The sequence below is a fragment of the Sorex araneus genome, chromosome 6 (genome assembly GCF_027595985.1).
Source record: "Sorex araneus isolate mSorAra2 chromosome 6, mSorAra2.pri, whole genome shotgun sequence".
NCBI lineage: Eukaryota > Metazoa > Chordata > Mammalia > Eulipotyphla > Soricidae > Sorex > Sorex araneus.
Window position 1 is genome coordinate 7,635,495 of NC_073307.1, and position 16,816 is coordinate 7,652,310.

A 16,816-nucleotide genomic window follows, 5' to 3' on the forward strand; every position below is an offset into this window, starting at 1 on the left:
TGTTTATGTTCTGCTTTGTTTTGTCCCCCTCTTTAAATTGAAGGATACTGAAGAATCACAAAACCGTCCTGGCGAGCCGATTACAGACGACTACAGAAAGATGGGAACACTCTTTGGTGAACTGAATAAAAGCCTGCTCGACATGGGCTTCACGAGGATGTATTTTGGCGAAAGAATTGTGGAACCCGTAATAATCATTTTCTTTTGGGCTATGCTGTGGTTCCTCGGCCTGCAAGCCCTTGGACTGGTGGCTGTTCTCTGCCTTGTTATTATTTATGTGCAGCAGTAAGATACGTTTGGCAGTTGGTAGCCGGCGATGTAATCAGTGAGGTTAATGTATTTCACTACAAGAAAACAGAAAAGTTTGCCTTGTTTCAAATTGTGTACTGTTTTGTAATTAAATTTTTAAGTGGATGTTTAAAATGAACTCAACTCTTGTTTATAAGAGGGTTGGAAACGACACATTTTGTAGTTTATTCAAAACTCTGGTTTTCTGGAGGTGATCTGCACCCAATTTGAAACACACCTATCCCCATAAGCTCACCAGAAAGTGAGTGAGAAAAAAAATGCAGGGTATGGAATTCAAATTGGGCAATATAGGTCTTGTAAAGAGTTCCAGTACAACATTTTAGAAGAAGAAGAATGAAACAATGAACAAAAATTGCACCAGATTTAGAGAGCCCACAATGTAATTCTGTATTATTTGGGATATATTTGTATTTCTATTGATCTTGCTTAGCTTGAACCACGGTAAATAATAAATCACTATACACCGTCTTAATATTTTGATGGAAATCAGTAAAACTAGCAAATTTTTCTAAGATTAAAAAGAATACATTTTTATTGCTGGAAAATTTCCCAATTTAAATGTAACTTTTTTATAATGTAACACTTGGACTTAGAATCACTTCAGTATATCATTTGAAGTTTTAGACAATTTTGGTGCTAATTACTTTTATGAATTTTTTAAGTCTTATAAGCCAGGCCCATAGTTGACTATACCCTATGGTAATGGTATATTTTTTCTTGTATCTAATAAGTTGCTTATTTTTTTCCAAGAAAGACATTTTAAACTTATTTCTTTTTTCAGAAATTTACATTTTGTAGTTCTTTTATAGCAATTATTCTAAGATATAAGAAAATCCATTTCTGATCTTGACAAAGATTTTTGTTTAGTTTGTTTTGGGTACCAGGGATAGACCCCAAGGCTTCATGCTTGTGAAGCTATATCCTAGGCCAATAGGAACTCTCTTCCTTAAAAAGTGATTTGTATAATGACTGAAAGACTTTACTATTCCTTATGGGGGGTTGAGGTGGGGACTGGTTTATTTTCTTTGATGTGATTTTGGAAGGTTCAGTATTACAATATAAAGCCAAATGCTTGAATTTGGATCTTATTAGTCAGTTGTAATAATATTCTTCTCAGGCAAACTCCAGGTCAATAATTGACCAAATTGTTATTAAAATGTCTTAAATTCAGCACTTTGAGGTTTTATATTGAAGAAAGCTTTTCCTTAAATATGCTTCGAAAATGGAAAAGCAGTGATTTTTTTTTTGGACCTTATTAACGAATCTAAAATCTTTACACTTTGCTCAGAGTTTCTGTATAAAATAAGAAGAGGTAGTTAAGAAAATTATCGAGAAATTCAAGTTATATAAGAGGAAAATAGGGTAATGTAATATTTTAATCTTTGGCAGGGCAGTAGCTAAAGTATGTAATGTATTTATCCCACTTTGTAAACTTTTTCCAAATTCTGTTTTAAGGTTTTTATTCTTAAATTTTATTCTCAGTGTCTTTCATTCAGAAACAGAAAATTAAGAAAAGTTGTTCAAATTAGATGTTTAAAATTAAATAATCCAAACCAAAAATACCAGAGGGTACTAAAAAGTATTGTGCATTTATATAAATACAAACTTTTAAAATTTGACTTTTTAATTGTATTGTATCGTGTTTTATTGCATTTGCATTTTTTTACAGTAACCATTCTGAGTTCAAGTTATTCAAAAAGGGGTCTTTATCTGTGCATGTAGAATTGTGAAGTTTTTATTGGATGTAATATATTTATATATGTGCATTAAATATTTTAAATGCATTATTTCCTAATGCTACAGGGAATTTTAGTTTTCCTCTAGAATTTAAAAGAAAAAAAGTGTGTACAATAATAGCTCTCACTCCACCAGTGCCTAATGTTGAAAATATTTTAAAAGTAAATTGCAATAGTAATTATTTAATATACTGTCATTATTGTGCATTTGCACACTGCTGTTAATAGGTATAAATTAAATTATATTTTAAAAATGAGATACTTTTCTTTCATTCTTTCTGAATATATTATTGGTTAGAGTAGTATACTCTGTTGGTTTTGCTTTCATAGAGAATGCTTTGCTAATTTGATGGAAACAAAATACTTCTCATGAAATATAGCAAAATGCAGATTATACAGATGCACTGAAATGAAACTGGGAATTTTATGTTTGTTTATGTTTGGCTCATGATATAATCAAGAAAATATTCTTAGTCTCTTTGGGCATAAGAGCAAGCCAATTTTAGAAACATTTCTCTGTTATAAAATTACCATGCTAGATGGTTAATCATCATCATCCTGTTGATCATCGATTTTCTCGAGCAGTCTCAGTAACGTCTCTGTTCATCCTAGCCCTGAGATTCTAGAAGCCTCTCTTTACTCATCCTTCCCAATGGTACCACATTGGAGGCTCTTTCAGGATCAGGGGAATGAGACCCATCATTGTTACTGGTTTTGGCATATGAATACGCCACGGGGAGCTTTCCAGGCTCTCCCATGCGGGCAGGAAACTCTCAGTAGCTTGCTAGGTTCTCCGAGAGGGAGAACTAGGCTATAAGATGTCACATGGCCACGTTGCAGCTGCATGCTTCCAGGAGCTTGGTTTTATAGTCTCTGGATTACACAGCACCAGGGGCAGTTTCTGGGTGTGGTTAAATATACCTTAAATGGTTAGTATATGCATCATTCACACCAGCAGCTCCTCAAATCAAAGAGAAAAGATCAAAATCTTTAAATAGACAAATAATAGATGAATCAATCAATCTTTTTTGAAAGTAAAAACTCCCGCTTAGGCAGAACTCAGTCCTCTTACAGCCTTAGCTGTCACAGCCTCTGCATATACCCGCTCCTGGCCACCCCTCAGATCACTTTCAGTGCCGGAATGTGTTAGATCCAGCAAGAAAAACCAACTGGGTACATTTTTCCCCCTAGTCAGCCTTTAGTGAATCATTTTGGTTCTTAAAATTGGCAACTGTAGAGGCTGAAGAGATAGTCAATAAGCTGGAGCATGTGTATTACATACAGGAGACCTGGACTGAGTCCCCCAAGTACCATCAGGAACAACTCCTGAGTACCAAGCTGGTAGTAGCACCTAACACCTTGGGGTATTGCCCCTTCCAAATATATATAAATTAAATATATATATATATATAAATTAAGAATTGGCAATGGTAAGTATTTACACTATAAAAATGCACACACAACAAACCAAGGCTCTTTTTTAACTGCCTAGTCAGCTCTTAAACATTTATGAGCACACCACTAACCAGTAACCCTGGAGGCACATTCCTATTTCTTCACCAGATAAAAGGAAACATTCTGAGAGAATCGCCATCAACTCTGCCAGAACCATATCGGGCTCTTTTATTTGTGGGAGTTCGAGGCTGTGGTTCTCTTCTGAGAACCAACATCTGTTTAATCACTTGTTTTGATTAAAGAACATCAATGTGCTATGTCTGAGCCACAGAGCCACTAACAGACTACACAGATGATCAGACAAGGAGAGACGGTTACAAAACTAATAGCAACTGATGGCATAAGAAAAGATTTATTAGGGCTGGAGCGATAGCACAGTGGGTAGGGCATTTGCCTTGCACGCGGCCAACCTGGGTTCGATTCCCAGCATCCCATATGGTTCCCTGAGCACCGCCAGGGATAATTCCTGAGTGCAGAGCCAGGAGTAACCCCTGTGCAGAGCCAGGTGTGACCCAAAAAGCAAAAAAAAAAAAAAAGAAAGAAAGAAAGAAAAGATTTATTGTGAAGCACATCAAAATATGCAAAGCTTATGATAGGTATTAGGCAACTTTGAACTTTGGTTTGTAGATTACACTTTAAGGACTATTTTTCAAATGTGATTTCCAGTTTTATTTTAACTGGTAATAGAGGCCAGAGAGATAATACAGCAGGTAAGGTGCTTGCCTTGCACACATCCAACCTGAGTTCAACCCATTTGGTCCCCTGAGCACTAACAGTAGCATAGCGCTTGGGCATTTACTTTTCACATGGTCGACCCGGGTTCGATTCCTCCGCCCCTCTCTCGGAGAGCCCGGCAAGCTACCGAGAGTATCAAGCCTGCGCGGCAGAGCCTGGCAAGTTACCCGTGCATATTGGATATGCCAAAAACAGTAACAATAAGTCAATGAGAAACGTTACTGGTGCCAGCTCGAACAAATCAATGAGCAACGGGATGACAGTGACAGTAACAGTGAGCACTACCAGAATGATCCCTGAGCACAAAGCCAGGCCCAAGCACCACTAGGTATGGCTCCAAAACTAAAAACTGCACCACTGTCAGGGACTGGAGTGATAGCACAGCGAGTAGGGCGTTTGCCTTGCACGCGGCCGACCCGGGTTCGATTCCCAGCATCCTGTATGGTCCCCTGAGCAGCGCCAGGGGTAATTCCTGAGTGCAGAGCCAGGAGTAACCCCTCTTCATTGCTGGGTGTGACCTAAAAAAAGGCAAAAAAAAAAAAACTATCACTGTCACTGTCATCCCGTTGTTCGTCGATTTACTCAAGCAAGCACCAGTAACATCTCTATTCATCCCAGCCCTGAGATTTTAGCAGCCTCTCCTTACTTGTCTTTCCCAACAGTTGGAGGCTCTTTCAGGGTTGGGAGAATGAGACAGGTATCTTGCCAGGTTCACCCAGAAAGAGAACTAGGCTATAAGATGCTCCGGGAGCTTGGTGTTATAGTCTCTGGATGTTGGCTTTTGGTGGGATTACACAGCACCGGGAGGCAGTCCCTGGGTGTGACCGCCTAGCTACTGGAAAATGGGGAGTTCGGGCAGAAGAGGCCCAGTCCCGATCCCAGCAGGCTTGAAGGTCTCAGCCCCGGGTCCCACACACCTGGGTTCCTCTACCGGTTCCTTCATGTGTGAGGCTTGTCCGAACGTGTGGAGAGGGCCTTGAGCATGGCTGTGGCTAGGCTCTGGAAGTCTTCGGCTGCAGGAGCTCTGCTCGGGGTGGGGAGGGAAACTGAGGCCCACCCCCTCCAAGGGGCCCCAGGGAAGACAGGCACGGGGGCAAGAGACTCTATATATAACATATACATATTACTCTATGATTTGTTGCCTACTGTCTGAACTCCATCAAATGTGGTGTGGTAATTGTGGAAAATGGGTAGGAAGTGTCTTATAATGTGGCGGAAAGCAGAGCGGCCTGGAGCGTGACAGCGGTTGGGTAGTGGAGGTCAGCTGCCGGGGCTGGGTCCCTTGTGGTGGGGAGGGTTCTCACCCACCCCACTCTGGGGCACCCCGAGTGAAGACAGCCTGGCGTGGAGTCCCAGACCGTCGTGAGACAAGTTAGTCTTACCCTACTGATGCTGTGTTGTTGCCATGGAAACCCTGCTCAGTATGAGAGGAGCCGCAGGTTTATGTGCTTGGCTGAGGAGCCAATGGGGCGAAGCTATCATCTGCAGGATTATGACTGAATGCCTCTGAGTCAGAATCCCGCCCAGGTGGAACGATTTTTTGTATATTTTTGTATCAAAACTAAAGCAATAAAAGCAAAATAGCTTCATTGCAGATGTGATGGCTTGACAAAGTAAAAGAAAGAAAAATATCTAAAAAAACAAAAACATTCCAACCTGTTAGCATATCTGCTAACTGACTTGGCTACAGTCAAAGAATGTAACTTATAAATTATGACTTCGGGATTATTGTGGACCTGGGGCATTCTGTGGCTCCTGTTTCCCTACCCAGTGCTAGTTTGTGGGGTTTGCCCGACAACATCACAGTCTGCATCTGCGGTTAAAGCCCGGTACAGGTTGTAGGATACATTTGTTCCATCACTTGCCCAAAACTTACACTCCCGATTCCTACCTCAAACTCAGTGTATCCAAAGAACTCAACTCCAGACCTTTTCTTCTTCCTGTGCTTCCCTTCTCAGCCAACAAAGCAATCTTACACACTGCTCCATGGAATCAAGTATCTTCTCCATTTCCTAAACATTACTTTAGTCTTTCCTTTCCCTCAGTTCCCCCACCACTGACTCAGCTCACACAGCCATGACACCTAGACTGTTATTTCAGGATGCTATTTGGTCTTCCCAACAGTTTGGTCTTCCTGTTTTCATTTCCCACTTTATAGTCAAAATCTTAAAATGTGATTCTGGGGCTGGAACAAGAGTACAGCAGGTAAGGCACTTACCTTGCACACGACTGTCCCCGCTTCAATCCCCAGCACCCTATATGGCTCCCCTGAGCCTGCCAGAAAAGATCCCTGAGTGGGAGCCAGGAGTGAACCCTGAGCACCAATGGCCCCAAAACAAAGAAACAAAAAGGGAAACCATGATTCTGATCTCCTTGACCTAAAGCTCTCAGTGACTTCTTGTTGCCATTAAGACAAATCCCTTCTGTTTAAAAAGCCCTTTATAGCATGTGTCCTTGCATTCCTCATCTCCCCGCAACTCCACCCCTCTCCCTTTCCTTGATTCAGACTTTATGAATTTCCCCGCATTCCTGAAGAGACATGCTGCCTCAAGTTCAGAATTCAGCATTGCTGCCGCTGGCTGGCTCTGGGGGGGGGGGGGGTGTTGGTGTCAGGTTCCGTGCCCCGGACCTGCTCCTGCCACCAGGATTGCCCATGGCATCGCTCAGCGGTGGTGCTGGAGACGGAACCCAGCCCTCGACAGGCCATGGCACACATCCTAGCTAGACATCCAGCCCTTCACCTTCGTTAGCCCCTCCCATCAGACTGACCAAACTGACCAAACTTGTACAGCTTAAAACCTCAACTTACACATCATGGCCCTTTGGGGAAATTCTTTAAAACCAGCTTTGGTTCCTCTTGTGCTGTAGGAGAATTTAGTTCTTCCCTGGTCAGCCTCTTTTACACTGCAAAAGCTAATTTGTCCATTTTTTCCTGTATACAATATGCCCCACAAGAGCTGAGATCACATCTGCCTGCCACAGTGCCTGAAATATACAGAGTGCTCCAGATACTTATTAGGTGAATAAATCATCCTCATTACTCCTGCCCTGCCTCTACTGCATTAATAAACAATGGGTTCTCCTTTATACTTTTTTGATCCCAAACTTATTGTGCATGAAAAAAGTGAATTGAGATATATATATATGCTACCATCAATAAAGTATATCCATTTTTAAATAGGATTATTACTATCTTTGCATATGGTACAGGTATTGCTACTATGCACTTACATTTTTTTTTGGCTTTTTGGGTCACACCCGGCGATGCACAGGGGTTACTCCTGGCTCTGAACTCAGTAATTGCTCCTGGTGGTGCTCAGGGGACCATATGGGATGCTGGAAATCGAACCCGGGTCAGCCTCGTGCAAAGCAAACGCCCTACCCACTGTGCTATCACTCTAGCCCCTGCACTTGCGTTTTTAAGGGGGAAAGTCTATTTCCAGTGCTTTGCTTGGCTGAATTACTAATTCTAAAGAAGAATATTTTAAAATATTTTGGTCACTGATGCTACCCCAGTATCATATTTTGAAGTACTGTTCAGTAATCCTTTAACTAGACGATGGAACTTTTTTATAAACCAAACGGTGAGCAAGATTGACTAAATGTTTAAGCTTGGCATTTTAGGCTTCAGAAATCCTAGTGGCTTTCTGAATCCTAAGCAGAATATGCTAGTGGCTTCCTAGGTCCTCTGTGTTACCTAACAGGTATGAAGTACTTTGTCCGTCTTTCTAATAAACAATGCTCTTTTACAATCCCCTATTCTGAGTCTCTTCTCACCCACGATGTCATGTTCTGCGTATCCACTCATTCCTGCCACATGAAGTTTGGGACCTGCCAAGTCAACAACACACTTGAGAGGGAATACAGGTGTGAGGAACACGAGGGTTAGGAATACCATCAGAAATTAGAGTATGCTTCAGCCAGTCCTCACAGCTTCTGGTTCCTCAGTCACAGACCTGACCAGTCTGCATTCGAGATTGATTAAATCCGTGGAACCCACAGATAGGAAAAAATATCCACATATAAGGGGATCTACACAGTTTAAACCTGTGTGTGCAGGAGAGATAGTATAGTCGGTAAGGCACTGGCCTTGCTTGCGACTGACCCAGGCTCAATCCACACACCCCAGATGGCCCGCCCAGCACACGAGGAGTGATCTTTGAATACAGGGCCAGGAGTAAGCCCTGAACTCTGTTGGGTGTGGCCCCCACCCAAAACAAGTTTGTGTTGTTCAAGTAACAGAGCACATCTGTTTTCCTCATCTCTCTTGCTGGAGGAGGAAAGTGATGCCTAATTATATACGTTTTCCCAAGGCAATAAGGTAGTAAGAACATGCACATTAAGATCAGTCAGGGCGGCTCAGGCAGTAGGACAGCTATAGGGGGTAGGTGACCCAGGTTCAGTTCCCAGCACATATTCTACTGAGCATCCTGATGCAGCCCTAGAGGTGCCCAAGCATTGTTTACCACAGCCCTGGAGCTGCCTGTGACCCCAACATTCAGCCCTGGAGCCGCCTGTGACCCCAACACCCCAGGGATCACAGATAGAGCGCTGCTTGAGCCCTTAGTCCTTGTCATTGAACCACCTGCCCCTGGGTGGTCCCGCACCACATACACAAGGAAGACCAACCTGGGTAAGTCAAGTCAAGATGTTGGGTCCCTTCGGACCCAACTTTGGGCTTTAATCGTTTGTGCAAAGTGATTTTAATTCTTAAACTTTTGGCGATGTTTGCGAACAAATTTTCTCCCTTGGGGGCAGAGGGGGAGGTGGTTAGGGGTCCCTGAGTGCCTACCAGGCCACCCCAGCAGTGCTCAGGGGGAACCGTACGGTGCTGGTAACCTAGTTGGGGCCCTCTGCATGCCAGCCTCACACTGAGTCCTTTGAACTATTTCCCAGCCCTAAAATCCAACTGCGGGTGGCAGAGCAGAGCTTGTGCAGGAGATCCCAGCCGCCCCTCCCCCTACTGCTTCTGATTTATGACTTCACGAGATTTGGCCCTAATCATGACTTTCCCATTTATTTTTAGAACAAAGGATGTCAGCAGCCAGACTGGGTAATTCAGTGGGCACTTGAAAAGAGCTTTCTTTAGTCTCGACCCAAAATATTCAGGGATTTGGAGGGTGGCATGGGAGCCTCGGAGTAATTTCAGTTACTATTTTTTAATCACTGAAAACCTTAGAAGTGAGCAAGAATGAACAAGATGATGGCCCCAAGCTAATTATATGTTAAAATTAAAGCAATTTGAGACACAATTTCCCTTTTTAGTTATAGAAAAATATTAGAACGTACAAACTTTCCAATTAAAAGAACTCTTTAGATCAGTCCTGGAATTTAATGTTGGTTCTACCATTTGCTAACTGTACAATCGTGCAAGACACATCCACATAAGTCTCTTTATACCCACAAGATCCTCATAACTGAATATTAATTTTGTCTTATCTTAATGCTCGATGATGAAGTATGTGTCTCAAACATTTGAGCACATGGTTTACATGTTCAAAGTCCTGGATTCTACCCCTGTACTGAATTATCCCCACCCCTAGCCACCAAATACCTAGCCTCAAGTGTCCCTACAATAAAAAAACAGGTTCAATAAATGTCTATCATTATTATAAACTGACATATCCGAGAAAAACTCACTAGCCATGGAAAGCTCATATGCTGAGAACTATAAGATGTCTGATTTTTCATATTGGCCACAGGAGCAGCTAATACAAGGGGTTACAAAAATGCAAGGGATCGCTATTATCGTGCTGTGGTCCTCCATTGTTCATGATTGAAATCTTCGTGAATTAATCTCACTAATGTCAACTATCAGCGCCTCATGAATCAAAATGATTATAAGAATAAGAAATGAAGAACATAAAGAATTGATGAACAGAAATGAAACGCTCTTGGCAAGCACATCACCTTTCACAAGATGCCACATGGAATATTGTGCTTTATAATAAATATGTATATTTTGCCTTCATCTCTCTTCCCACAGATAGCTCCTAAAATCCTAGGAATGGCCTAAATGAAAGGGGCTATCAAAGTGCTCTTTTCTCATGTTAATGAGGGGACTCTTGATCCTCCTGAGAATGGGGGCTAGTTGTTAGGAAAGCCAACCAATGCTGAGGGGGGTGGAACTTGGGGGCTGGGGATATTCTAGCCTCTTCCCTGAGTGAAAAATGCCTAGAGGGTTGGAACTTTTCACCTCAACCCCTGACCTCAGGAGTTCGAAGAGGGACTGGAGGTCGAATCAATTGCCAACACCCTGAGTTCAATAATCATCTCTCTGAAATAAAGCCTGCATTAAAGAGAAGAAGAAGTACTGAAAAAGGTTTAGAGCTTCCTGGCTTGTGAAATCCTGAAGGGGCGGGGGGAAAGTGACGCCTGCAGAGGACATAAGCGCCCACACCCTTCCCCTCTTCCTTACCCTGTGACCTGCGTCCGCCGCTTCCTAAGCCATATCCTTTATAATAAATCAGTGACCTAATAAGTAAAGTGTTTCTCTGAGTTGCTCTGACACATTAACTGAACCTGAAGAAGAGGTCATGGGAAGCTCTGAGAGAGAGTGCGAGTGGGTCCTGTATCCATGGAATCTGATGGTAATCTCACAGAAGACGGTGTCATTGAGATCAATTTTTAAATACCCAGCAGGTACTTGAAAGTTCCCTGGGAGTGGTGTGGAAAAACACCCAGAGACATTAGAACTGGGTCCAGGAACTCTAAAGGTGTTGTTCTACTTTGTTCGGGCCAGACCCAGCAATGCTCGGCTGTTCCTAGCTCTGTGCTTAGGCGTGACCCCAGGCAGTGCTCAGGAACTGGGGTGCTGGGAAGGGTTTGGGGGACTAGGATCAGCAGCATGCAGGCAACTGCCTTTAATACCTGGACGCTCACTCCATGATGTTTTCTTTAACACCTCCTTACCACAACACCCTACGATGCTCTGTTGCTTCTTCACTCTAGCAAATTCAGGTGCAGGACCACATTTACTGGTGTGGATACTATTTGCATTGATGTGAATGTTTACATATTGAAACCAATTCCAAAAATACTTTTGGTGGAATTGAAAACAGTATCTTGCTTTATTTTCTAAGTGAAATTTTATGCTCTTATTGGTCTATGCTTCTGTATTTTAATGCTAAATATCTATTAGAGTTGTACACTAGTACTTTCACATAAAAAAAAAAAACACACGTGTGGGAGCCAGAGTGACAGTATTGCAGGTAGGACTCTTGCCTTGCATGCAGCCAACCTAGGTTCAATCCCTGGCATCCCATATGCTCCCAAGGCCACCAGGAGTAATCTCTGGGTACAGAGCCAGTGGTAACCCCTGACCACTGCTAGGTGTGGGCAAAAAAAAAAAAAAACAAATACAAAAAATATATGCATGTGCATCTATGGGGATACATTCTGTATACAAGTAGATGGCATAGGCCAGGCCAGGAAGGGCTAGGAACTGAAGGTAGTGTGTAAGAGAGTATTAATCTGCTCACAAATCTTATCATTATGGATTCTATGAAAACATGCAAAAAAAAAACAGCATGAGCTTTCTCTTTTGTCAACAAGTCTTCAGTTGATCATCCTGCTGTGTTCCTCTTTCACACTTCCTTTTCTTTCAAGCAATTCTTCCTTGATGGAAAGTGGAAGTTTCTCAAGTCAGATGTTTGTGGATATGAATAATTTGTAATCTGCTGTGGTATATCTTTAGTGCCACCTCCTCATGCATTTCAAAACTGGTTCTCCCACATTTTCCTTAACTCTCCGTTTATACTTTCAGATATCGTTACCAGATACTCAGGCGGAACTGATGTTGGCCAAACACAACTCTCCTTGGGCATGTCTCGTTTTCCCAAGTAGTAAGAATAAGAAATACTTCTTGAGAGTCGAAGCACAATCATCACAATCGCCTTCCTCTGTCTGGAAACATATTGAGCTTTTCCTTCCCTTCCCAAATCACTGACACTAGATTGAAGAGACAGACTTGTATTCCACTAATCTAGCTCACAAAACCCCTAGGTTAACCAGGAAGACATTGCTTTTGCAATACTGAAAATTTTAGAAACAAAAAGACCTGCACTGCATTGCCTAGTTCAGGAAATCGTGCAGGCGCTTAAGTGATCCAGTTGACTGGTACTGGCGCAGCTGCCTCATCTCTGCCGAGGCAAATAAGGGAAACTGCTACCAAACATTTACCAGGTGAGTCACTTCTCTTCATTTTTTGTCAAAAATTTTTGTCCCTCAAAACTTTTCCTATCAGACACGAAGAATCAGCCCAATGGGCTGGAGGGTATGCTTTGCTTTGCAAGTAGAAGCCCCAGTTTTAACCCATAGCACTGTGTGGGTCCCCCGTGCACCCCCGGGAATGACCCCTGAGCACTGAGCCAGGAGGGGCTCATTGTGTGTGGCCAATGCAAACAAACAAAAAATTCTATGTTCCTATAGAAAAAAAATTTTACAAATGAATTCTCAAAATAAGTGCAGGCATCACATTGCACATTTTTATTGCTCTCCAGAGAGTGAGATCACAACACCACCACCTGAACTCTGTTCCCCTCTCTCTCTCTCTCCCTCTCCCTCCCTCTCTTCTCTTCTTCCCTCCCTCCATCCCCCTCTCCTTCTCTTCTTCCTTCCCTCCCTCCCTCTCTCTTTCTCTCCCTTCCTCTCTTTCTCTCCCTCTCTCCCTCTCTCCTTCTCTCTCCCACCCTCAGTATGAGTGTGTGTGCAAACACATGTGCATGCAGAAAGCTTTGTTGTAGAAGAGCTGTGTGTTTCAATAGCATCTAGTCTTCAGAAGATGCCTAGGAAACAGACAGCGATTTTTTTGTTAGTAGATTTGGCACATGTTATCACAGCAAGTCTGAAATGAAACTTGCTGATTCACCATCTGCTGCCAACTTTTTCTTTAAATCAGAGCAAGGATCATCAATATGAACTAATGTTTGGCTTAATGTATGCTGAAAAATAAATATACTATAAGGAAAATAAGGATAGAAATAAGTATAAATATGTGTCTATACAGAGGTTAAGTACTGAGGAAGGTTTTGACATACGACTCCAAAATCAGCAGGTTGATACACTAATGGCTATTTTGAACAGAAGGCACTTAAAAACAGCAAATGCTATGGCTTTTACAGAATCCCCCTCGCTATCTAAAGACAGATCCTCCCGGGCCTGGATCTGAGCGATAGTGCAGTGGGCAGGGCACTTGCCTTGCACAGGAACAACCTGGGTTCAATCTCCAGCACCACATAAGGTTCCCTGAGCCTGCCAGGACTTATCCCTAACTGCAGGGACTGGAGTAAGCCCTGAGCACTGCCAGGTGGGGTTCCCGCCCCACACAAACATAATAGATAAAGATCCCCCAAAGGAAACCCATTTGTCATAAGTCCTCTCCTTGGTAGTGTCATCAGCCGGAGAACATTGACACTTGTCCCAGGAGGTGAAATTAAGGTTGACATCACAGTCAAACCAGCTTTTTCATGCACGGTCATAGCTCGCCCAGCTCTTCTAAGGGCCCATTCGTCTTTCTAAAAAACACGTACCCTTCCCTAACTGCCTACATCCCCCTCTGCTATACCTATGAAGACAGTATTTCAGTTCTCAGTTCTCACTGCTTTGTGGACAGAATCCCTTCCCCCCCCTTAGATCCTTCCATCAGTAGTAGCACTGTCCTCCCATTGTTCATCGATTTGCTCGAGCGGGCACCAGTAATGCCCCCATTGTGAGACTTGTCGTTACTGTTTTGGTCATATCGAATACGCCACGGGGAGCTTGCCAGGCTCTGCCATGCGGGCGAGATACTCTCAGTAGCTTGCCGAGCTCTCCGAGAGGGGCAGAGGAATCGAACCCAGGTCGGCCGCATGCGAGGCAAACGCCCTACCCGCTGTGCTCTTGCTCCAGCGAGATCCTTCCATAGATGTAATAATAAAAACTAATGAATCTTTAAGAGTCTTTCCAGGAGCCAGAGCAATGATACAGTGGGTAGGTCCTGAACTGCCTTACACATAGCTGACCAAGTTCTGCCCTCAGCACCACGTATGGACGCCCAAGCCCAGCCAGGAGGAATCCCTGAGTGCAGAGCCAGGAGTAAGCCCTGAGCACAGCTGGGTGTGGCCCTCCCACCAAAAACAAACAAACAAACAAACATCAGTCTGTCCGGGGCTGCATCACAGACGGACATCAGCGTGGGCCCGGTGACCCCAGAGGTCAACAGAGAGGAAGCTCAGCCTGGCAACCTCCACTTGCATTCCTGCCTCGGCAGGGGACACCCCAGGACTTCTGCATGTCACTAAGGGGCTCCCGGGGGACATGACCAGGTGGTGGGTTGTCTCTGGGGTGAAAAGTTTTGTTGGGCTGGATAACGACTTCTCAGGGCAACACCTGTTCTCTTCTCATTAGGACGCCTCCTGGTTTGTGATCATTAGGAAAGATTCCGAGTGTCTCCAGTCCAGGATCTGCTGCTTGGTTCTGAGACTGTGCACACCAGACAGGTGCCCACAGAGGAGGGGGTTGTACTTGCAATGTGCTCTCAGATCCTGCCTTTCTAGCAATCGGCTGCGCTTTGGGTTCTCCTGTTGGTAAAGGACTATTTAACTCTCAAAAAGGTGAAACATCAGACAGAGTGTTTTCACATTTTTTGGAGCTGGGCAGAGAGACAGTACAGTAGGTAAGGCGTCTGTCTGCCTTACGGGTGGCTGCAGCCCCACAGGGAATGATCCCTGAGTACAGAGGCAGGAATAAGCCCAGGGATGGCCCCCAAACCAGGGGTGGAGAATCAGCTTTGATTAAATATAACATATTAATTAATGTGGTTATAATTATATATTATAATTATATGTGTTTATTTGTATTAATATTATTTTATATACATTTTCCAGGAGATCATAATATGGTAATAGTGGTAACCTCTAGATGATTGGCGTGTCTTTATTTAATCTTTGTTGCTCACTTATTTTCTATGGCCGCAGTGCATGTTCACTGTCATGGTAAAAGACTATTGTTTTCATCTTTGCTACTTTATATGTTGAGTGCGTTAAATTTCTCTATCTCCTACCTGTTTTCTGTCTGACAGAAAAGTGTTGTTTCTCTTTTTTAAAGGATAATCTATTTAAGGAAGTAGAAAAGAACCACAAAAATATGTGCTAAAGTGTTAATAAACTGAGTCTCTATTCATAACATAAAATATTCTCCAAGTTTTCCATGAGGTGTTGGCCTTCCTGATGGAAATTCCCGAACTCTTTTCCGTGCGACTGTACAACTTGCCTGAGTGGTCAGGTGTGAGCACTGATGGATGACACAGAGGACACAGTAAGAACCAGCTGCTGAGCTGTTTGTTTTCTTCATACCACACCTGGTCTAGCAGGCAAAGTCTTAATCTGTTGTGGGGAAAATGAGCTTAAATGTCATAAAAGGTCACTCACAGCACTGAAAAGCGTTTCCACTGAGAACTTCTCAATGCTGATGATTTTGAAACTCTGTGTGTGTGCGTGTATGTGTGTGTGCGCAAGTGTGTGTGCGCGCGCAAGTGTGTGTGCACGTGTGTGTGCGTGTGTGTGTGCGCGAAAGTGTGTGTGTGTGCGTGTGTGCGCGAAAGTGTGTGTGTGTGTGCGCGAAAGTGTGTGTGTGTGCGCGCGAAAGTGTGTGTGTGTGTGTGTGTGTGTGTGTGTGTTAGGGTATAGGGGGGCGGGGATCCTAGGCAGTGCTCAAAAGACCCAAGGCCACTTCTTGGCAAAACAGGCCAGCGGCTAGTGCTAGGGTGCACGGAAGCGACACAGCCGGGTCACGATGTGCCAGGGGCCTCCAGGGACACGCCCAGACATGCTCCAGGGAACCTGTGATACTGGGGATGAATTCCAGTTAGGGCAGTCATGCGTGTCCCCTAACGCTTGCGCCATCTCTCTGGCTCCTGAAACTAATTTTTGCACGGTTCTTTGTTCAACCATTTGCATGGCAAGGATCTGTGGTGGAAGTTTACATTAGGGAATCACTGAGGACATTTTCAGAAAGAGGCCCAGCGTTCTTCCACACCAGGAAAAGGAAGAATGTTACATGGCAAGACCAAGAGAATTTCCTTTTTTTTTTTTTTCAGTTGGGTGGGTTTTTTTGTTTGTTTGTTTGTTTTTGCTCTTTGGGTCACACCCAGCGATGCACAGGGGTCACTCCTGGCTCTGCACTCTGGAATTAACCCTGGCGGTGCTCAGGGGACCATATGGGATGCTGGGAATCGAACCCGGGTTGGCCACATGCAAGGCAAATGCCCTACCCTCTGTGCTATCGCTCTAGCCCCAAGAGAAGTTCTTTGGAAGCACTGTGGGTCATCTGCTGGAGCAGTCCTACTCGGCCCTTGAGTTGGGCAGCTGCCTCTTTTAATGTAATCGTAGCACTGTAGCACTGTTGTCCCGTTGTTCATTGATTTGCTTGAGCGGGCACCAGTAACGTCTCCATTGGAAGACTTGTTGTTACTGTTTTTGGCATATCGAATACGCCACAGGTAGCTTGCCAGCTGTGCTGTGCGGGCAGGACACTCTCCGGGCTTGCCGGGCTCTCCGAGAAGGATGAAGCCAACTCTGGTCGGCTGCGTGCAAGACAAATGC

At 43.8% G+C, this 16,816-nt stretch overlaps 1 protein-coding gene across 1 annotated transcript in view; it reads left to right on the forward strand.

Moving 5' to 3' along the window:
• Positions 1-2,302, forward strand: part of FAM241A (family with sequence similarity 241 member A) — a 36,835-nt gene extending 34,533 nt beyond the window's left edge. Inside the window, exon 2 of the mRNA XM_055142118.1 lies at positions 44-2,302. Within this exon, the coding sequence (XP_054998093.1) occupies positions 44-289 (246 nt within the window). The 3' untranslated portion in view covers positions 290-2,302. The remainder of the gene's footprint in view (positions 1-43) is intronic.
• The last annotated feature ends 14,514 nt before the right edge of the window (positions 2,303-16,816 follow it).